Below are 22,201 nucleotides of genomic sequence, written 5' to 3' on the forward strand. Positions count from 1 at the left end.
GTTCTAAGGACATCACTCTACCCCTATCATTGCAGAGATATTAATGGTTGGAAATCAGAGTTTAACATAGAAAAGAAGTTGAAACCATAATATTGTGTTGCTCAGGGGTGTAGTGCTGGGGGGTCGGTGGGGAGAGCCGCCCCCCGACTTCTCTTGGGCAGAGAGAAGTGGAGATATATGGAGATATACATGTGTATAACCCATACAAATAAGCAAAGAATACAATAACCGTAAGAAACCCTTGAGAGATAAATAATGAAAAAAAGTTTGAATATAGTGTGCCTGGTATGGAACAACAGGTGTGAATAATGTAGAGAGGTGAAGGGAACCTGTATCAACGCTGTGCTGAGGTGTCAGCATTTTACAATTAGTAATAATTGGAACAGTTCTTATTTTTAGACCCATATATAAGAAATAATGTAGATAAAATAAGCTAAACTTTTATGTTGCTATAATTTGAAGATATCTTCAATTACTTAGGTATCTTCACATATTTTTAGAACTCGCTAAATCATTTTAAGATATCTTTAACTACACTTTTAAAGATGGTATCTGCAGTTAATTTTAAGATATCTTTAAATAAAATGGAGATATCTTAAATATCTTAAAGGGCTTACAGCTAAGTTCATTTTAGATATCTCATAATAACTTCCTGTGCATTTAGAGATACTGTATTTCAAAATGACTTCCTACTCATTTTAAGATATTTCAAATTAACTTCCCTTAATGATATCTGTAAATGGATTTTAGATATCTTTAACTGATTTGCTGATATCTCTAAATCTATTTTAGATATCTTCAAAAAGACCCTGGTTAATTATCTTGGTTATTTAAAGATATCAATAAATGATTTTGAGATATCTTGAAATATTAAAAGATACCTTAAACTGTAATTGAACAGAATGATAAATTAAGTGGAGATAATGAATTTAAAAGATCTCCAGATACTCATTTTGGCTTGCCTGGTTAGTATAATTCTGTCGCAGCTGACTCTGAGCCAGTTATTCTGTGCAGTAAAACATTGGACCCCTTTGTGTGGCGGATTTCAGTAGCTAAGGTTCACGGTTCATCAATTGATTCAGATTCAGTTGTGTTAAGTCTGCCAACTGATGATGTAAAGCAAAACAGCAACTGGGTGCCTGAAAATATGAACAACAGTGAGTTTTGGCCTCCTTCTGTATTCTGGATGGAGGGCATACCTCGCAGAGCTAACCCTGACTCGTGAAATGAAAAATAATCCTCTTGTCATGTGTGCATGTAATAGGTGCAGAGGTAAATCACCAGTGATTGGGCCCAAACCTTGTCCAGCTTGCGGTCATTTAGCTAGACATTGTCGTATCTTGTTTGAATGTAATTATTCTGAAGGATTTTCTTTCTCTCATCTGAATATAGTCCCACAGGATGTTAAAAGGATTGAATGCATGAACTGTGAAGGCAGTCACTTAGCGAAATGGGCACATTTAGGCAAGTTGGAATGTGTTGAAGGTATTCCAAGTATCTTGTAGGTATCTTGTAGGTATGAAGTCAAGACCATGGCAACCCACACCTGTGATGCAAAAGCGCTGGATCAAGGGACCTGTTGTGGTGTTTGCAGAACCAACTCGAGCTGAACCTGGCACAGAATTTGAATCCTGCTGGAAACGTGCTGATATGCTGGACATGTACTAGACGATTTCAAATATGAAATGTATTGATGAAAAGATATGTGTTTTATGGTTGTTTTGAATAATATAGACTTTCTGATATGAAAAATAAAAGGTTGGGGTCTTTTAAAGAGAAAACACAAAAAGGATAAAGAGAGAGTACCCTTGCATCGCCAGTAGATGGCTCCCTTGCTCCATGAAATAGGTCAGTTCACCCGTTGTTTCATCAAAACATTAAGCTGAAAGCTTGTGATTTAGCGTTGGTTAGGTAGCTTTGAAGTTAGGAGAGGGAGTTTAAAGAAAAATGTAGAATAACGATTTACTGCTTGCATGTCTTCTGGATTTGTTTTATATCCTTATCTTCAGAAAGCATGACGCTTCATAAAAAGGTACAATTTCGGCTGAAAAAGCAGACACTATTCCTTCCTATAGATTTATGTTACCAAGGACAAGATTCAAAGGGGAGTATTATTTTCTAGATATATGATACACGAGGAGGGCACAAATCACTTCACGTGCTGGTTAAATGTAATATGTGAGCACGGGGTTGCACAGAATTAATTCACGTGCTGGGATTCAAGTGAATAATTAATTAGTAATTGAATCCCAGCACAACAGTATATATAGATGCACATTTTCATTCAGTCGGGGTTGGGTGTTCGTGAGTGGAGAACGGGTGAGAGAGAGAGGAGAAAGAAAGAAAAAGAAAGATCGTAACGTTTGTTTTGGCTTTACTCACCGTGTTTGTCTCCGTGCACCGTTTGTGTGTTAGTACGTTTTGTTTGTCTTTTTTATTTTGGCGTATAGTGCCGTGTCCTGTTTTTTGTTTCAAACCTTTTATTTTCTGTTCTGTTAATTATTAAATGCTGAGCGCGATCACGCGCTCAGCTTAACCAAAACTCCAAGTCTCTGTGTGTTACTTCCTGGCTCTGGTCTGACACCACCCACTCCGGCCGTCTTTGTGACAGTGCTTTAGGCGATGTGTTCTTGGCTGGCCCGCGGGCCTTGCAAATACATATCATTGTATTGAAGTGTTAATACTAATATTTGTTAAGACACTGGACTGCCCAGATCATCTGTCAGCTGGGATTCGACATAGACTGTAACTGCTCAATCCAATATTTAGCAGTTAATAAACCGAATGAGTACTGCTCATACTCTGATCCGTAAAACTTCAAATACATGAGTCTGTGTGAATTTCTTGATTGTTAAAAGTCATCTGGATATATTGCGGGTCCAGTGCACGAACATGAACCACTAGGAGTTATTAACATCTCTGTCTTCCTAAACGTCTCCCCTGAGTTTAAGAGTGTGTGCAGAGCAAATAAAAAGAGTACGTATATGATGTAACTTAAAAAAGAGGATGGTGAGTAAGTAGATTCAAGAAACTGCACAGAGTCCTTTTCTTCAGTCAGTTGTTAGGTTTATTGAAATATGCAGGGAGCCTGGTCCCAGGTACAGGACACAGAATACTCGTTCTTACAATTGTTGCATGACATTAAATACCCTTCTGCATAGGTGTCTCTCTCCCCCTCTTTCTCTGACACTTAACCAATAGAAAAGGTACAACTCATTATCATTATGTGTGTGTGTGTGTGTGTGTGTGTGTGTGTGTGTGTGTGTGTGTGATCTAGTGTGAAGATCTCTGAACTCAGTGCAGTCTTCAGACCCTAGTGCCCCAAAGGTCCATACATCTGTTTTTTGTCATCTTCCTTGTTCCTATCTCTAGACACTTTGATCTCAGTGGCACTATCTCTTTGGATCTCTCTGAAGTCTTAGAGCCTGGTTCTTTGGTCCCCTTGAAAATTAGCTTTATGACCCCGTCATAAACCAGCTGTATTTTCTAAACAAAAACCTGTTAACTAGTTTTATACCCCAGTGGACTCCCGAAGAGCAAACTTCTTTCATGTCAGGGCTGGAGATCAAAGGACTTGTTTATACAGCCGTGTGCTGCTGGCCAGCCATTTGCTTTGACACAAAATAATCTTAACTTCTCTACCATATTGCAGCCTTCATCTATCACAGCAGTGCTTGCATTTTTGGAACTAACAGTTTTTTCTATCCAATGTTAAATCACTTTTCAGAAAAATAACATGAATACAGCCGTCATTCCTCATGCGTAGCAAACTGCTATTCAATACTTGTTCCATGTTTTCCAACAGTATAAAATCTGAACTCTCAGAATTCTGACAGTTCCCATTTATCATTTCAAGATATTTGCATATACAGCTCTGGAAAAAATTAAGAGACCACTGCAAAATTATCAGTTTCTCTGGTTTTACTATTTATAGGTATGTGTTTGGTTAAATGAACATTTTTGTTTTATTCTATAAACTACTGACAACATTTCTCCCAAATTCCAAATAAAAATATTGTCATTTAGAGCATTTATTTGCAGAAAATGACAACTGGTCAAAATAACAAAAAAGATGCAGTGTTGTCAGACCTCGAATAATGCAAAGAAAATAAGTTCATATTCATTTTTAAACAACACAATACTAATGTTTTAACTTAGGAAGAGTTCAGAAATCAATATTTGGTGGAATAACCCTGATTTTCAAGCACAGCTTTCATGCGTCTTGGCATACTCTCCACCATTCTTTCACATTGATGTTGGGTGACTTTATGCCACTCCTGGCGCAAAAATTCAAACAGCTCGGCTTTGTTTGATGGCTTGTGACCATCCATCTTCTTCTTGATCACATTGCAGAGGTTTTCAATGGGATTCAGGTCTGGAGATTGGGCTGGCCATGACAGGGTCTTGATCTGGTGGTCCTCCATCCACACCTTGATTGACCTGGCTGTGTGGCATGGAGCATTGTCCTGCTGGAAAAACCAATCCTCAGAGTTAGGGAACATTGTCAGAGCAGAAGGAAGCAAGTTTTCTTCCAGGACAACCTTGTACTTGGCTTGATTCATGCCAAGGCTGCCCGATTCCAGCCTTGCTGAAGCACCCCCAGATCATCACCGATCCTCCACCACATTTCACAGTGGGTGCGAGACACTGTGGCTTGTAGGCCTCTCCAGGTCTCCGTCTAACCATTAGACGACCAGGTGTTGGGCAAAGCTGAAAATTGGACTCATCTGGGGGTGCTTCAGCAAGGCTGGAATCGGGCAGATTTGTCTTTGTGAAGGACGCATGAATCAAGCCACCTTATTTTTACCCTGTTTTTCTCCCAATTTGAAATGCCCAATTGTATTTAGGCTCAGCCCACCGCTACCACCCCTGTGCTGACTTGGGAGCGACGAAGACAAACACAAGCTGTCCTCCGAAGTGTGTGCCGTCAGCTGACCATTTCTTTTTACTCTGCAGGCCTGCCATGCAGCCAGCCCAGAGCTACAGCGTTGGACGACAACACAGCTCTGGGCAGCTTACAGGCAAGCCCGCAGGCGCCCGGCCAGTCTACAGGGGTCGCTGGTGCGTGGTGAGACGAGGACACCCTGGCTGACCTAATTTCCATTCAAGACAGAGCAAGATCTCTCTGCCTCTGAACAACGCTGATCATGTACAGTATATCTCTTGACCGTTGTTGGGACATTATATTTTATTTGTATTATTGCATTTTTCGAATTTTCAATTAATAGTGCAGGGATTTCCCAAACAGTAAACTCAATTTCTGCTAATCCGTGTTTTTCACTAATTCAGGCTCCAGTTGGTCCCAATCTGCACGGATTAACGAGGGTCTACTGTACATGGACATACCTCTAAGATCATTTGGCTTGCCATAAGTATGCCATAACAGTGTTTAGATCTGACGCCTTTTAGATGAATTGAATGGACCTCAATGACTTTATTGATTTTTGAGCTTTATAGTGAGCAGTCAATGGTTATTTATTTGAATTTATTTATGAGCAAGGGGTGTAATTTCATGTTTAATCAGTTACCGCACCTTTGAGATTAGTAGGCAATCCGATTGGTCAATAAGGTTGAAGAAACTTTATTGTTTTAAAAGACAAACAATTAAATGATTTCTGTCTATGAATAAAGAATTAAGAGCAAAACTCCATCCTAAACTTTCTCCTGAACTTTTCACCCCAAAACGTATACGTGTCACCAAATCCCCTCCCATACATGCTAAAAAGCCTTACACTGCATTCTCTGAAAGTGATCACAAGGAGGAGAAGAAGGCTGGCACATTGACATGTTAGCCATTATTAAGACACAGAGAACAACATTGCTTTTAAAACCATGAGTTTATTATGGATATTTTTACTACTATAACACTAAATATATATTGCGATTATCAGCGCAATCATCTTGACTTGAAAACACAAAAGTTGTATTTTAGGAGCAGTGTCCACTGCATGAGCAAGCCAGGTGAGCGTTCACAGTCTCTTCAATGTCCTCATTCTTCTGGCTGAAGTTTCCTTCTAGGACATCCACAGCAGAGTCTGGGGGAGGGGAGACAGTACAACAATTTGCTATGAAAAAGGGTAAATACATTTTATGATGTTGGGTTGAAATTGCCAGTGAACTGAGTTGGAAGACCATCTCTGATACCCACCCCTGAGCCTGTCCCAAGAACCTGCTACTAGTTTAGCTAACTTGCATGGTATTAATGTATAATGCAGATTAATCAGGCTAATTTCCCTTCTTAAGTTAGCCTCCAGAGGTAACAGGCAAATGCATTGATGTCATACATTTGATAAACAGACTTACCAGTTGGGAGGCAGTGGAAGCCAATAGTGACAGGATAGGTTTTTACAGGGGAACATCCAGGCATACACTGAAGGATAGGGTCAATTGAATAGCACTTGACTTCTCTTCCTTGAAGGTTAACCTGTTTGTCCAACTTCACAAACTCTCGCTTTAGTTTACAATCTGCAACAACAAAACATAACTTTCATTGGGTACTATAGAATACAGCAGTCCACTAAACTGAACCGTTTTAGACTTTTTACTTATGTGTTGATTTGATAACCCTAAACCCTGCTGGGGTAAGCCAGAGCTGGGTTTTTTTTAAAGACAATTTTACAGAACAAGGAAATCCATTTCGATTACATCAGCCGCTTATTTTTAGGGGTAATCCCAGGATAATCCTGGATATGTGGTTGATCAATCCAGAATGATTCCCCAATGCAGTAAATTGTTCCAAAAACGGAGCTGTACCTCATTCTGATGGGGTACAGGTTGATTAAATCAACCCCGTACTGTGACAAAATCCAAAAGAAATAAAAACGAGGGTCTGTCTCAGACAATACAAAAAACAAACACTCAGAAATCACATGATTCAACTTTTATAAATACAACATTATTAATTAAACAATCATACACTCAAATTAACTCTTCAAGTAATAATGAAAACTTCATGAATTTCGGGGTTACATTTAAAATATCTGCCAGGAGCAGATTCAAACTTAAGGCCCTGTTACCGTCACTGCAGGAGTCTCCTGTAATCACCCATGACTGAGCGAAGCTATCTGAGCTCCTGGCCACACATCCCCCTGGCATCTGGTACTCCTTCCTGGTTTCTCCATCCCCACGGCCACACACCCCGCAAGTCTTCCCTTTCATAGAGGATCCAACCTGGATCTGCATTAACAAAGAAAAACTCAGTCACCCCCACGGTTATGTTATGTATAGTATTACAGTATATGTGTGGTACTGTCTGGAACGCTCCAAATAAAGAGGCTTCTGTCACCAGTGCAAGCAAGCCACTCAAGTCAACCACAGATTATTATTATTATTATTATTATTATTATTATTATTATTATTATTATTATTTATTTCTTAGCAGACGCCCTTATCCAGGGCGACTTACAATTGTTACAAGATATCACATTATACAGATATCACATTATTTTTACATACAATTCCCCATTTATACAGTTGGGTTTTTACTGGAGCAATCTAGGTAAAGTACCTTGCTCAAGGGTACAGCAGCAGTGTCCCCTACTGGGGATTGAACCCACAATCCTCTAGTCAAGAGTCCAGAGCCAGAGTCCAAAGCCCTAACCACTACTCCACACTGCTGCCATAATGTTCACATGCTGCCCCAACTATCAGTCTATCATTTAATTGTTCAAAATCAGTGATCTTAACATGTTTTTGCAGTGCTGTTTTAAATTATTAAAGATTAGTTAATACAGTACTGTAAACCATATACTTAGTAGTTTTTCATAAATCAGGGAAAACATTATAATCATTTTTTATAATAAGGTTTTACATTATACAGCGCTACCCCTTGATAACCAGTCAGGAGCTATAGATACAAGGCCGGGCTATGTATTTGTGTTCCACCTTCTATCTGCAGAATCAAGGGCCAACATATTCAATGCTGAATGCAATCTATTTTTGAAAATGTACCTTGTATTGGCCATAATCAAAGTAAACTCTGTTGAGGCCGTATTTGTCAGCTGTAAGGGTTAATCCATTTTCTGTAGTGATAATTGAGATTGAATCTGCAAAACAAGCACAAAACACATCAAAGTGGCTCAAATATTAAATGGGCCGTGCGAATTGTACTGACCGGAATCTACTGTGCTTCTAACGCTATAATATTGATGGTACGTTTTGTAACTGGTAATAAAGTAAACTATGAGCCGGAAAGTGAATATACAGTATGTTTCTGCTACTGCCGTCTTAAGCATTAGCTAGCTATCATATTGGAGTATTCTAGACTCAAAATAGTTATTTTACTAGTAAACATCAACTGACATTTGAGATCTACAAGCAGTGTTGGGGAGTACTGCATTACATTTAACACATTACTGTAATCTAATTAAAAAAAAATTGGCAACTTGTAACTGTAATGGTTACTATTTCAGCCAGGTAACTAAATGTGGCAACACGTTTCATTTTATGTGAACAAAGTTAAACTTTTAAAAAGGGACTACGGCTAATGAATAACATGGAAATCAGAAAGCGCATTAACAGTGCAAGTCAAACCTTGCATTTCACTTGAACGTGCTTTTTATGTCATCTTGCTAGAAAATGGTGTCAGGAATGATTGGGTTTCAAAGTAATAAGTAATTGTAACTGGTTACAATTTTGTTCAAGTAACTTGTAATTGCAACAGTATAGTTTTTAAAACACTGTCTACAAGCGATACATTTCGATATCAATGTTTCTTCTTTAAACCGAATTACCTGCACCATTAGAACCTATGGTGCCTTAAAGGGGTAATTTTAGCAACAAAATCCAGGTTTTCCTCCCTGGCTGAGGAATAGCTCTTTACAGGGCTATTCAGAAACCCCTCAGAGTAATGAACCATTAGGCATTGGGAGCCAAAACCTGCAGTGAAATCCTGCAATTGGATTCAGCAGACTAATAAGCTGTAGGTGAATTAGACAGGCTTTTTGCATGCGTATATCATCATATGTGTTGTACCAACCAGAATCATATGGCAGGTTGGAGATCGCCTCGCCATTAACCTTCACTTGAGTGGCCTGTCCATGAGAATACATTTCAATGTCCCTTGAAATAAAAAAAAAATAAAAGTATTTTTTTACGCTGTTGGGTTGAAAGTATTTTGTTTCAAATGATAATGGAACAATGCTAATTCATGTAATATCCCATAGGAATTTCTTTCTTATGATAATCATATAACCTGTTGTGTTTGCAGCTCTTTTAATCAAGTGTCTGATTCATGCTTACTTGTCAGCCACTTTCACGTTTACTGCTTTGTATTTTGAAGACTCTGTCTTTTTTGCGAGCACTATCCACTGGAGATCAGAGGAGCAGTCTTGAGACAAAACAACCTGGCAAGAGTCTGGAAATTCTGTCGAGAACTTCTTGTCATTAAACGTGATGATTGTGTTGCTCTCAACTGTACACTGTCCTGGAAAAAAGAAACACAACAACATACATTACAATCATTCGAATGTATACTTACTAACAAGTTGACTTCTTGCATCATTTTCTTATTATCGTCTATAATAATAATTCATACTTATAATGTTACTGTTTTAGTACGTGGTATGTAGCTGTCGCCCTCTGCATGTCGAAAACGCTTGCTCCGTTATCTTAGAAAGCAGTATCTTCATGTTTTCGGTTATGACAAGCAGGAGTTAGAAATGTACAGCGAAGAGTCAGAGGGGAGCTCCTGACAATATCACATTGGTGATTTAGTCATTAGATCAATCACTTTTAATAACTGAAGCATGAATAACCTAATATTAGAAGGTTTTCGTGTATGTTGCTGTACAGTATTGAAATATTCCACATATAAAGTAGGGTAGCACAGTAGTGTATGTGGTATACAGAACAATAAAATGTGTATGTCTGAAGCATTCTTTCAGCAAGTTTTTCATTATTATAATGTGTTGTAAACAATGTTAAATGTAATAGGCTTGTATATTGAAAGACATTGTATTAATAAACCCTATTGTGATCAATGCAGTGTCTAGTACTATGTTTTAGTTCCACAGCTAAACAGGCATATTGGTGTCAACACCTGTTGTGAGTTGACAAACTCACCTCTGGTTATTGTCGTCATTTAAACTCAGTCCCATTGCAGAGATATTAAACAGGTTTGACTGTATATATATATATATATATATATATATATATATATATATATATATATATATATATATATATATACACATATAAAACGCAACAAACCTGACAGTGTTTCCTCCAGCATAAGAGGAATGTTAGCTATGCTCCATCTGGATTTTTCAGACTCAGAGATAGCGTTCCGACCAACAGGTAATGCAAAGGGAGTGCGAAGAGCTCGATTGAAAAGAGTCATCTGCAAAAACGAAGCAAACAAAAATACATTTTAAAAGGTATGCATGCATGGTCTAATGAAGACACAAATACATAAAACTGAATAATAAAAACAGTTACCTTTGGTGCTTTAATAACTGCATCAATGGTCCTTGTGGAAGTTGCTGCTAAAATAAAAGCAATCTGTTTGGATGGGTTTCTCTGCCAGCGCTCTGAAAATCCTAACAGGAATGCAGCGCCGGGAGCATATTCAGCAACCCTGGACAGTCAAACAAATGGGATTAGAAAGTGAAACTTTATAAATTGTATGCCATAAGAAGAAGAAGAAGAAGAAGAAGAAGAAGAAGAAGAAGAAGAAGAAGAAGAAGAAGAAGAAGAAGAAGATGTATGTTCATTCTTTTAAATTCTTTAAAGAAATAATTTACATTCAACCTAAATTAAGTAATTTCTCTTAGTGTTTACTAGTAATAAGTCAAAACTATTTGTATGCCATATCTGTCATAAACTGATAACTTAATAAGCTACAGAACCATGAAGTAATAAAACAAATACAAACATTTTTGTGGCTTGTTTTGCTATCTTAGGAATCTTCCCCCACTGCATTTTGAGCTGCACAGCCGGGTGAGTGGCCAAGTGACCAGTCGACACCTTCATGCCCACCCTGTAGTCCTGGCATTCCTCACCCCACTGAATCTTCATCTGGGTGAATGGGGGTGGATAAGCGTGTTAGAAAAAATGCATTGCAAAGCATTGCATTACATTTTAACCTGAGTAAGTAGTCCAAGACAAACCCTGACATAATTTTCTATTGATCATTATGTGAAATACAGAAACAAACAACTGCCTAAGACCTACTTAGCTTGATGAGGCAGTAGCCTGGTAATACATTAATAAAATAATCAATCACAGGAGTTATCAGTCTTTTTATATTTCTGTGATAGAACATAATTGGCAGTCCTTCCTCTCTATTAAACAACTGCAAATGTCTATTTTTCCTACCTTAGATTCCTGGTTACTTGGCTGCACAGCATCCGCACAGATTTGCCACTTGCTTTGTTCTCTTAAGTTGGCTGCCATCACCTGAACTCTGGGTTTATTTGTTTTGTCGTCATAATAGAAAGCCACTTGGTACCCCTGCTGTTTCCCATCACTCCTTATGGCTCGAAGAACAAGGGCAAGCATGGGTGGCATTGCATCACCAAGGAACTTAGGCTGGATGGACACAAGACAGGTAGACACAGGTGTCATTACTGAGTACTGTCAGGTGTTAGAATCCTTTACTTTAGTTGTTATTACTGTTTTCCCAACCTTTTGAGATGCAGACGCTAGTCTGGAATCGCTGCTGCTGCTGCTGCTGCTGCTGCTGCTAGATGATGAAGACCTGAGTCCATGCTGAATGTACAAAGGCAGGATAAACATTTTTTCAGAAACCAGCGCAAGCACATTTGGAGGGTCTAATCAGGGTCTGTGACAGCAGTCACAAAAGCCCACATTCATTTTCAAAGGCTTATTGTACCACTAACAGTCTTACCAGAAACATCCACCGATTATAAAGGTATCTTACCTGATGGACACTAGCTGACTTGAACCTGAAATCATAAATCTTGTATTGCTGTAAAACAGAAAGTAATGTGTCATTACATTTGGTATCTGAATCCTTGTGATTATTCCAAATTCAAAATGCAGTTCCGTTGTAAATTCTTTACCTGTCTCAACTTTTTCTGACTGCTGTCACTAGACGAACTGCTGCTGCTGCTGCTGCTGCTGCTGCTGCTGCTGCTGCTTTTTTTATTCCTGTCTTGATCCTTGTTCTGATCCTTGTCCTGGTCCCTGTCCTGATCCTTGTACTGATCCCGGTCTTGATCACGATGTAGATCTTGAATCTGCCCCTTGCTCTGCTTCTCCCTTTTCTTCTGCCCCTCCTGGGAAGATGAGCTGCTGGAGGAGGAGGAGGAAGAGGAGGATGAGGAGGAAGACGAGGAAGTTGGGTGGCCCTTGCTCTTGACGTTCATGTTCAACTGCTTGTTCTGCTTCTTGTCCTGCTGGCTGGAGGAGCTGCTGGAGGAGCTGCTGGAGGAGCTGCTGGAGCTGGAGGAGCTGGAGGATGACGAGTTTCTGTTTCTATGAATTGATTTCCTCAGGCCTCCCTGGTGGCAAAGTAAAGCACAATCTATTGTTAAGAGAGCGTTCTCACTTTTACCTTTAAATAAAGTTTTTTAATTGGGTTGCCATGGTTTCAAAACAGTCTGATTACACATGAAAATATATGTGTATTTGGGCTTTTTACAAAAATCAGTGGCTAGATTAACTGCATTGAACTCTACCAAGGCTACATACCTGCCAACATAAAAAATAACTTTTAAGGACTGAAGTAGAAAAAAAATATATACAGCAAATCTACCCTGAACTTTATTTCTCCTCAAGTTAAAATTTCAAAAAAATGAAAGCCTTTATTTCAATGTAATGAGAGTCAATAGAATGATTACCCCTTCTGTTTTCAGGAGTCTTTGCAGTTTCAACAAGACTGTTTTTCCTTGAGGACCTTCCTCTGTCTCCTCTTCCTTGGGCATAGCCTTCAGGGATATTAGTTTGACTATCTTCGAAGCTGCCTTTGCTCCTGCCTGAATTTCAATCTGCAGTTTTTCAAGAGATTCCTCTATATGAGCTGTAAACACATCAATAGCCATTAACAAAGTAAAGATTTGTACTGGAAAGTGAAATACATGTTGTTTGTTTTATTTTGCACCATTCTCATACAAGAAATGTTCAAGCTTCTGAGGATAAATGAGTGACATGGATCGACCTCCATTGCAAACACTGAAAATTTCAATTTACCATGTTCTACCTCATTATGCGTGGATTTCATAAACCATGGACAACACTGACACAACTGAAATTAACACAATTCATGGATATCAATGAATAACCATGCATATTTGACCATGGGGATAACAATTACATTTAGATTTCCCTTTGCTATACCCTTTCCATCAGCAACCTTTGCTTCTCTGTTGGAGTATTACCTGGTTTAAGAGACACTTTCGCTGTGTGTTCTCCAATGATTTTATACAGTGGAGAGTTTCTGATGAAAGCAGCATTTTGCGATTTTCCCTGAAAGCAGAACTGGATCCCGAAATCTGTTGCTTTTGCACAGTAGTTGTGTGGTTCTGCTGATGCTTCTTGCTGTGCTTGATCTTCAGAATATGGAACTTCTGCTGATTGTATTTGATCAGAGGACAGTCTTGACTGGAGTGGAACACAAAATAGATAAATACACTTATTATCCAAACATTAGGATAGATACACTTATTATCATTAGCGCCCAAGATGGTGAAATCTGTAAAGGGATATTTCTTACCATGCCTTGTTCATGTTGAAAAGGTGTTTGTTCTTGAGATGTGAAACGCTGCTTCATTATGTTCACTTGAGCTGAATCAGGCAATAGTGGGGTCTTTCGTTCAGATAAATCTTGCAAATTTCTGGATACGGCAAATGCTTGAACCCTGTTGAAATGTTAAATTAGTGAATGCCCAGGAACTACATAACAATAATGACATGTGTTTTATTATTATTATTATTATTATTATTATTATTATTATTATTATTATTATCATCATCAGTACAAGCATGATAACAGGGAATTAAAAACTGTAGGTAACAAACTAGTGAGTAAAAATCTTGCTGTTTTGTCTGCTTATGTAAGATCAGGAGCCGCATTTACAAACAGAACAAGCATGTGCTGAGTCAGAAGAAAGATAAAGAAGTTATAAATGGTGATAGCTATGTCCAGCAAATTAATAAATGAATAAAAATAAAGCACTAAAATAACAGACATGTTTGTGCAAAATGGCAAAATTAAGCGGTACATTGAAATGTATTGAAAATTGTAATTTAAATAACTGTGTACCTCAGGGACAAAAGGTCTTCCTCCTGCTGACACGGTAAAGCCTCTAACTTGAAGTTCTGTTCCTTCATGTCGATCCTTGCAGTGAACTTCCCTGGGATTGCCATGCGGGCTTTTGCACGTAATTCCACTCCAGCCTGAATTAAATGGGTGTTGATGCCCATCACTGCGACTGTGTGAATGGCGACACTGCACAATACAAAATGTTATCACGCACATTTAAATCGCTTTTACCCGACTGCATCCTTCAATATTCATGTTTATTGCTTTTCTGTTGGACAGACATACCTGGGGCTGAGGTCGGCTTGCATCTGAATGTGGGAATTCAGCAGCTGAGAGATTCGGAAACTGTCAGTGGGAGCAGGTGACAGCTGGGTACGGACTTTGCAGCGAACAAAAGGAGATACAAGTATTTCAAAATGTTGGACAAGGCTTCATTTAATAACTTACTAAACTATCAAAATAGATAAATATGACAGAAAATACAAGCAGCTGAGTTTCCACGTACATTGAAGTACAAAATCCAGGTATTCTTTAGAAACAGTGAATGCTGATGTTAAAGGTTTTCCTTTCCTGTGTGTGCTTTCAAAGTGTATGCATTCTTACCGTTTACTGCAACATTAGCTACAGCAGCAGAGTACAGGCTTATTTCCATGGGAAAGCCAACGCAAGTGGGTACAATTCGACGCATTTCGGCAGCCAGCAAGGGCTTGGACCACTGTGTAGCAGCTCCATCCTGAAGCCTCCTGAGCATTCTTCTCACTGCGTCTTGTCTTTCTAAAGGTCCAGTCATTGTCTGCAATTAATCATGGGAAAGGAGGCTCTTAAAGAGTGGGCCCTTTTTAAATTCTTAATGGACAATATTGATACATGAAATAGTTACAAATATGCTTTCTTGTAAATCTGTATTGGTTTGATTGCTGACAACGACTGAAAGCTTTCTGTACCTGAACTGCATTCTCGATGCTATTCCTGTCAATGTCAGAGAAGGAAACCTCTTGCCCAAACAGCTTGATATAGGCTGATGCCAGTGGTTTGTTGGATGGGATGGCCTTCCAGCCAGAGAGCTGTGTGAAGTAAAAGGACGACAGTGTCAGTTACCAGCAGGGCGAGTTTCATTCCGAGTTCATTTAGACTGGTTTAGGTAGATTTTTTCCCCCTGTTTATGCTGTGTTAATCAAGGTAATAGTGAAAAAGTTGATATTCCTTATTAGATCAACTGTTAAATACACTTTTTCCTCAAAAGAAACATATCATTGTTTCTTAAAATGTCCCCCTACACCTCACAAGAGACTTTTGAGGTCTTAAAAGCTAGTGTTTGTATATCACTGTTTGTAATCTAATGAACAGTATCAACTCTGCCAATTAGTTACTTATTTAAGATTTTGATCACTGGTCATACATATACATTTTTTCATGGTATTTAAACATTTTTAATTATCCCGCAGTAATATTCGCCAGTCTATTCTTGATTTTTAATGAAGAGCATATGTGCGTGTCATTATTACACAGCTAACAGAGCCCAGGTGAACAGCTGTTGCCTTGTGTACACTTACAGTTTTAAGAATGCTCTCAATCTTGCTACGAGCACTGCTGACAGATGTGTGTTGCTTTCTAAGGACTTCTTGTAGTCCCTCTGCTCGGACTCCAACCTGTGATGAAGCAAATGATAAAATATTAACTCTCTCCACTATATATATTGTACTTTTTTCTAAACTGTCTTTACAGAAACACTTTCCAAACTGTTTTAATAGTTACAGGGCATTGTACTGAAAAATAATTTGAAATGGACATAGATATAGACAGTGTATACTGTGTGTACTATATTAGTTTACTGGTCTGCTGTAATGGAGTAAACTCAGTCAAGTTGATGTTTCTACCTCTAGAAGATCTGCTGCAGATCCAACCATATATCCCCGGATTTTGGACACCACAGCTGTGGGGAGGATGTTGGCTGCGTCGTTTATCACAAAGACATTAGCGGCAGCACCAGCCATCAGTTCAGCTAGAAAGAAAGAGTGTAGTCAGTACTTCAGTCCATAACTAGTAGCATAGTTTAGTGGAGCAGTAACGTTATTTTATTCATTAGAATTGCATAAACTGAGAGAAACAAACACTTAATTCCAAAATATGTCACTTGTTATATATATATATATATATATATATATATATATATATATATATATATATATATAACTTACTTTTGAAAGCATCAAGGTGAATAGCCTTGCTGTATTGGTAGCTCAGTCTGTCAAGTTTGGAGCTCAGAAGCTTGACAGCTACATTGCAGGCAGCAGCACTATTGGGAGAAATAACTGGTGTTAGAATATATATTATTACAGTTTCATATACAGTATATAACCACTTAAAATGGATCAATAATAATAATAATAATAATAATAATAATAATAATAATAATAATAATAATAATAATAACTTTATTGTATGACATTAACATAACACTGGTATTTGGATCTTTAAATTAACGTTTGACCCATTTGGGCAGGACTGTGAAATCTCATTGGTTCTTACACTGGGCGTGTGTCTGGGGCAGTGCTTCTGGTGAGAGCCTTCATGTGGGAGTAGGTGAAACTGGCCACTTGTAAACTGGTCTCCTTCAGCAGAGCCTCAGCTAGCGTTGCCACAAGTGCCATGGGGGGTCTGGTTTCAAACAGAACTACACAAGCCAGCATTCGGACCTCAGGGTGTAATTTTTTCTCCATAAAGATCTGCAGAGCAATTTCCTGAACCTGTAAGAAAGAAAAATACAGTATGCATTGTAGAGTTTTAGCGATATCATTGTCCGTGCAATAACATTCATGGTATCATATTCTGAATCCATCTCACCTTTCTTGGTTCCTTCTTGGCGATGTTCCTGAGGGCCATCAAAGCATCCGCTTGAATTTTGACTGGAAGCTGCGACACTCCAGAGGAAAACCCTGGTAGGAACTTCTGGATGCGCTTGATACTAGAAGGCTGTCCCGCATTGCCCAAAGCCTTCAGGGCAAGGACCATGTCTTCATGATGGGCTCTGCTAGCAGCATCAGCAGCAAGGTCATGGAGAGGCTGAGAAAACAAGGAGGTTTGAGATGAACATCATCACAGCAATTCATAGAGAGACTGACTCCAGTACCCTGAGAGACACCTACCTGTAATGTTTTCTCTGGGCAGCTCTGAAATTTAGCACAGTACTTGTGAACCATGGAGCCATAAGCAAGTAGAGCAATTTTGCGGAGAACGTGTGACTTCTGAACATGGCTAGAGGTGGCGATGTCCTGAAATGAGAAAGGTTATTTTTATTGTAAAATGTGTTTTTCATTGTCTCACTAATAATGTGGCATTAAGTGCATGACTTGACCAACTTACAGCCGCAACTTGCATGGTATCTTGGTCAGCTTTCATTAGGTGCATTGCTGTGAGTAGAGCCTGGGCTGCTTCTGTCTCTGTGATGTCCCTATTCTGGATTTTCTCCTTTATGAACTTCAGTGCACTGGGCGTTCCTATTGCAGGAACTGCATCCAGGACCCAGCGTCTATAAAAGATGCAAACAGAGGGAGAAGCAGTGTTAACTGTCAATGTTCAGGAAACTGTGTCTATTATAACCCATAGAACCCCAAAAGTTACCTGTAGTCATTTCTGTTTTGAAACTGCTTCCAGATGGCCTCAATGTTCTGATGGCTGGCTGAACGCAACAACTGGGTGAGTTGGAGGAACTTGGCTGGGGCATCAGAGTGGACCTGCTCCTGATTGTTCTGGACCAGATGGTGCAGGATCTCCACTATCTGTAATCCACAGACACAGAAATGTACGTAAGGAATGATATTTCACCGAATTGGTTTGAAATGTGCTGAACTAGTGGTTTGCGATGAATTTCAGCCAGGCACCTCTGTCTCTGGATTCTTGGTCCTGAAGAGCTGAACTGGTGTCTGGAGAAGTTCAGATGCAAACTGGTAATGCAGAGACCCTCGGTTCTGGAACTGAGTTTCAGGCACTTTTACTGGGCTGTTTTTGATATTCTTCAGAACTAGCTTTTGCCTGGTTAAAAATATGACACAATAAGAAAGTGGTACAAAATGAACATAATTACTGCATGAAACTAATAAGTAGCCCATCTTTTTTGTACACCCAACAAGCTGTACTCTGGAGGTGGGATGTGCGTATTACTTTGTGTCTTGATCAACAGTTTGTTGTCAACTATTCAGTAAATAAGTTCTAATTAGCTCGATATGCTACATATGAAGAAGGGGCGTACCATGCATCCATTTGAGCAGCTCCATGCATTTCATTAAAGGGTGTGAACTGATGTATCTCCTGAGCATTCACTTGAGTTATCAGAGCCCCATTGTCAGTGGGTTTCATCATGTATGTGTAGGTAGCGGCACCTCGCAGGTTCTTTCCATTCTAATCAGATATGGACAGGAAGATATGTTAGACTTAGAAAAACACCACGGAGAAGAAAGTTCAAAAGTAATGTTATCAAGTATTTTACCTGTTGACAGCGGTCACATTGCTCTGTATAAACCATACCAATGTCCTTCTTTTTTCTGTCCTGGCAGTTATTCAGGTCCTTGGATTTTGTGACAATGATGCGATTCGCCTTCTGGTCTTCCTGAATCACATAGCTTGTTTGGCAGACACCTTGAACTCCATCCTAAGGAACAGAGTTCTCACGTCACCATAAGCAACATAACTCTCTATAAGTGTAAACACATCAGTGACAAAAAAATATTTAGTCTTTGTTACCTCCTGTAGTTCGTACACATTCTGGGTCTTCTTGATGTTAATTTGCAGCATATTCAGGATTCCTCTCTGGATATTGATGACAGTTTCTGATACCTCCGCGGGAGAGTAAATGTTTCCGACACGGCCGTTGCTGTACTCAAACTTGATGGGTTTCTGTAGCTGAGAAGCCAGTGCCTGGGAGAGCTTTTCTGCAGGTCTGAATGGATCTTTGGGCCAGATCCCATTATACTCCTTAATCTGGGGATCAACAATCTGAGAAACAAACAGAATCATTTTACAGTAGAGTCTGAATATTTCATTTGAGAAAATGCAGAGTACCTGTATAGTTGAAGTTATGAATTGATGATACATTTGATTGGCTTTGTATCTGAAGTGTGTTGTTTTCCATTAAACTAGTTTGCTTCAGTTCACTTTGAAAAGCTACTTCATGTATTCTATGACAGGACATTAAATAAAAAACAATGTTGGTGTGTTTATAGCTTTCGTCTGTGGTGTAAAATGTTTTCTCAGCTTGAGAATGGCCATCATAAAGCTTCAAGGGCCACTTCTTCAAACCATCTAAATTTGAAAGAAGAAAATTCCACATTGAGATTCGAATGCTTTGAAAATATGGCCCCAAATTGTATTTTTTTTCCTGGCCAAGACATGCATTTATAGTATAAAAAGAGCACATTACGTGGCACTTTGAGAAAGTTAATACTGAATGTCTTTTCTGTGGAAGCAAGACTTCCTGGTCTTTTTCTCGATTTAAAAAAATAGAAAAGGTTAATTCTATTCTGCTTAGTAATTCATTATCAGGAGAGTTTGTGTGTGAATCATCGTGTCAGTTTCACCTTAAGCAGGTATGTTTTCTGGGCGACGCCACTGATTTGCACTTTGCAGCCCAGCTTCAGGCCGGCTCTCGCCAGGCCCTTCTCAGGAAGCCCAGCCAGAAGCTGACCCTCATAATCATACTCATAGGTCTTACTGCTGCTGTAATCTGGGTCTGCAATGAAGCACAGATACCAGTTACCATGGAAACAATAAAAAAAAAACAATTCATTCATAAATACAAGAATACAACTTAAAATATACTTACCCAAGTTATCCGGAGCAGCAGCTGAAAATAATAAGAAAAAAAAATATATATATTATATATATATATATTAAAAAGTTAGAAAAAATAATAAATCGCTACCATATTTAAAGTATATACATGTATTTATATACTTACCCACAATGGCTATAGCCAGTGCGACTATGATCCCCTTCATGGTCTTAGGTAAGTGCAGGGTTTCTTCTGTCAGCCTATTTATACACAGTATATTACATAGGACCACTTGATTTGCTCATGCGCACAGTTTTTTTTTTTTTGCTGAATTATGTTTGTTTTGTTTTTTTTTTGGTTACCTCGCCACTTAACATATCAGATTGTCACTGTGCCAATTTTATCGATTTTAACAAATAAGCTGTAGAGTAACAGATAGTGAGCAGGCTTACATGTTTTATACAAAAAGTAAGTAGCTATGAATTACATTTTACATTTTTTGTTTTACTTCTTCCCCTTGTCTTATTATGATGTTTGGTTCTTATTGAAATAAATGAAATACGTGTATATATATATATATATATATATATATATATATATATATATATATATAAGTCTGTGGTAATGTGCTGTTACCTGCGTTTAGATGCTGCTCTTCAGGTCTAGTTAACTTTCACAGATAAGAAACATAGGCTAGATCTGCCAAAGTATCTATAAAGAAAAAAGAAGTAAGTTTAATTCTTACTAAGAGAAAAACACTTGGGCAGGTCTTGCCTGTGCTGTCTATGACAGAGAACGAAAACTGAAGAGCAGCTCCTGAAATCATAGTCATCTTCCATGGTTTTGCTGTGTTTTACTTCCTGTGCTTTTACTCTGCTTCATAACCGCTTGTAAACATTTACCATGATTTACCTCATTAAAGTTTTGGAAGGGCTCCAACAACATTACTGGGTATTGTATGTTTGATTTCATACCTAAAATTTGAATCTAGTAAATATATAAAATAATAAAAATATAGAAAAACAGTTTTTGTAATTATACTCAACAGACAAGTAGGACGATTTAGTCATTGTTTATCAGTGTTTGGAGTGTGTCACCAATTGGCACACCTCGACTGTAACAATACTGTTATCGTAGCAATGGTCGGGTTAGTCTGACTTTACATTTGTCCCATCGCTTAACTGATAACACTGTTATCAAAGTAATGTCTTATCTCTTTGACCTTAGTGAAGATTGACCAGCTCAACAAACAGGCCAGCCTGGAGCCTCTCACATTAGCTGTTTCCCTCACTTTACTAAATCAATGGTTCCCACAGTATTTTATTGCAAATCTACTGAAGTGATATACAGTGCTGAGAAAAAGTTTGTGAACCCCAATGATAATTATGAAAATTCCATAGTTTTACCATGATAGCCTTCTTGAATCAAAACCAGTCTTTTCTTAAATATCCAATAGGGTTTATATTAACCAATTCCATGTCTTTTGAAACAAAATGATGTATGAATTAGACAAACAATGAGTAATTAAGATTCAGGGTATGTGAAAAAGTAAGTGAACCCCTGGTTTTATCAGCTCAATTAAGGGGATAATTAGAATCAGGTTTTTAAATAATTAGGTAGATCTTCAGCCTATATAAAGATCAGAAACTTTGTGAGTTTGGTCTTCACCATACAGGTGTGTGGAAACACGTCATGCCACGATCAAAAGAAATCTCTGAGGACCTCAGAAAAACAGTTATTGATGCTCATCAGTCTAGAAAGGGTTACAAAACCATTTCTAAGGATTTGGGGCTCCACCAATCCACTGTCAGACAGATAGTCTACAAATGGAGAAAGTTCAAGACCACAGTCACTCTACCCAGGAGTGGTCGTCCTACCAAAATCTCTCCAAGAACAAACCGGAAAATCATCAAGGAAGTCACAAAGAACCCCAGAGTAACATCCAAGGATCTGCAGGCCACTCTCGCCTTGGCTAATGTGAGTGTTCATGACTCAACTATCAGAAAAAGACTGAACAAGAATGGTGTTCATGGAAGGATAGCCAGGAGGAAACCACTGCTCTCTAAAAAGAACATTGCTGCCTGTATGAAGTTTTCCAAAGAGCACATAGATGATCTACAAGACTTCTGGAACAATGCTCTCTGGACAGACAAGTCAAAATTAGAACTTTTTGGCCTCAATGAGAAATGTTATGTTTGGCGAAAACCAAA

The 22,201-nt window shown here is 38.6% G+C and overlaps 1 protein-coding gene across 1 annotated transcript; it reads right to left on the reverse strand.

Annotated features, from left to right (window-relative positions):
* Positions 1-5,818: 5,818 nt before the first annotated feature.
* Positions 5,819-20,253, reverse strand: LOC117401786 (vitellogenin-like). The gene is made up of 35 exons (XM_034002642.3): positions 20,178-20,253; positions 20,043-20,063; positions 19,798-19,949; positions 18,965-19,216; positions 18,711-18,872; positions 18,474-18,622; positions 18,106-18,256; positions 17,846-18,003; positions 17,588-17,753; positions 17,371-17,496; positions 17,069-17,287; positions 16,754-16,971; positions 16,423-16,520; positions 16,102-16,226; positions 15,778-15,873; positions 15,169-15,288; positions 14,828-15,017; positions 14,510-14,603; positions 14,225-14,410; positions 13,676-13,820; positions 13,341-13,563; positions 12,804-12,982; positions 12,024-12,464; positions 11,882-11,929; positions 11,626-11,709; positions 11,317-11,529; positions 10,874-11,016; positions 10,438-10,576; positions 10,210-10,339; positions 9,241-9,424; positions 8,978-9,060; positions 7,951-8,045; positions 7,017-7,176; positions 6,304-6,465; positions 5,819-6,035 (listed from the first exon to the last, which is right to left on the reverse strand). Exons 1-35 carry the CDS (start codon positions 20,215-20,217, stop codon positions 5,929-5,931), a joined length of 5,259 nt encoding a protein of 1,752 aa, XP_033858533.3. The 5' UTR covers positions 20,218-20,253; the 3' UTR covers positions 5,819-5,928.
* Between the last annotated feature and the right edge of the window lie 1,948 nt (positions 20,254-22,201).

The sequence above is a fragment of the Acipenser ruthenus genome, chromosome 10, assembly GCF_902713425.1.
Source record: "Acipenser ruthenus chromosome 10, fAciRut3.2 maternal haplotype, whole genome shotgun sequence".
In the NCBI taxonomy this organism is placed as follows: domain Eukaryota; kingdom Metazoa; phylum Chordata; class Actinopteri; order Acipenseriformes; family Acipenseridae; genus Acipenser; species Acipenser ruthenus.

Excerpts from the sequence above, each read along its gene's own strand:
- LOC117401786 (XM_034002642.3), bottom strand. The coding sequence starts at position 20,217 with ATGAAGGGGATCATAGTCGCACTGGCTATAGCCATTGTGG. Across the intron at positions 15,289-15,777 it reads TTGAGAGCATTCTTAAAACT|CTCTCTGGCTGGAAGGCCAT; the intron begins GTAAGTGTACAC and ends TACTTCACACAG. Across the intron at positions 14,411-14,509 it reads CAAGCCGACCTCAGCCCCAG|TGTCGCCATTCACACAGTCG; the intron begins GTATGTCTGTCC and ends TGTATTGTGCAG.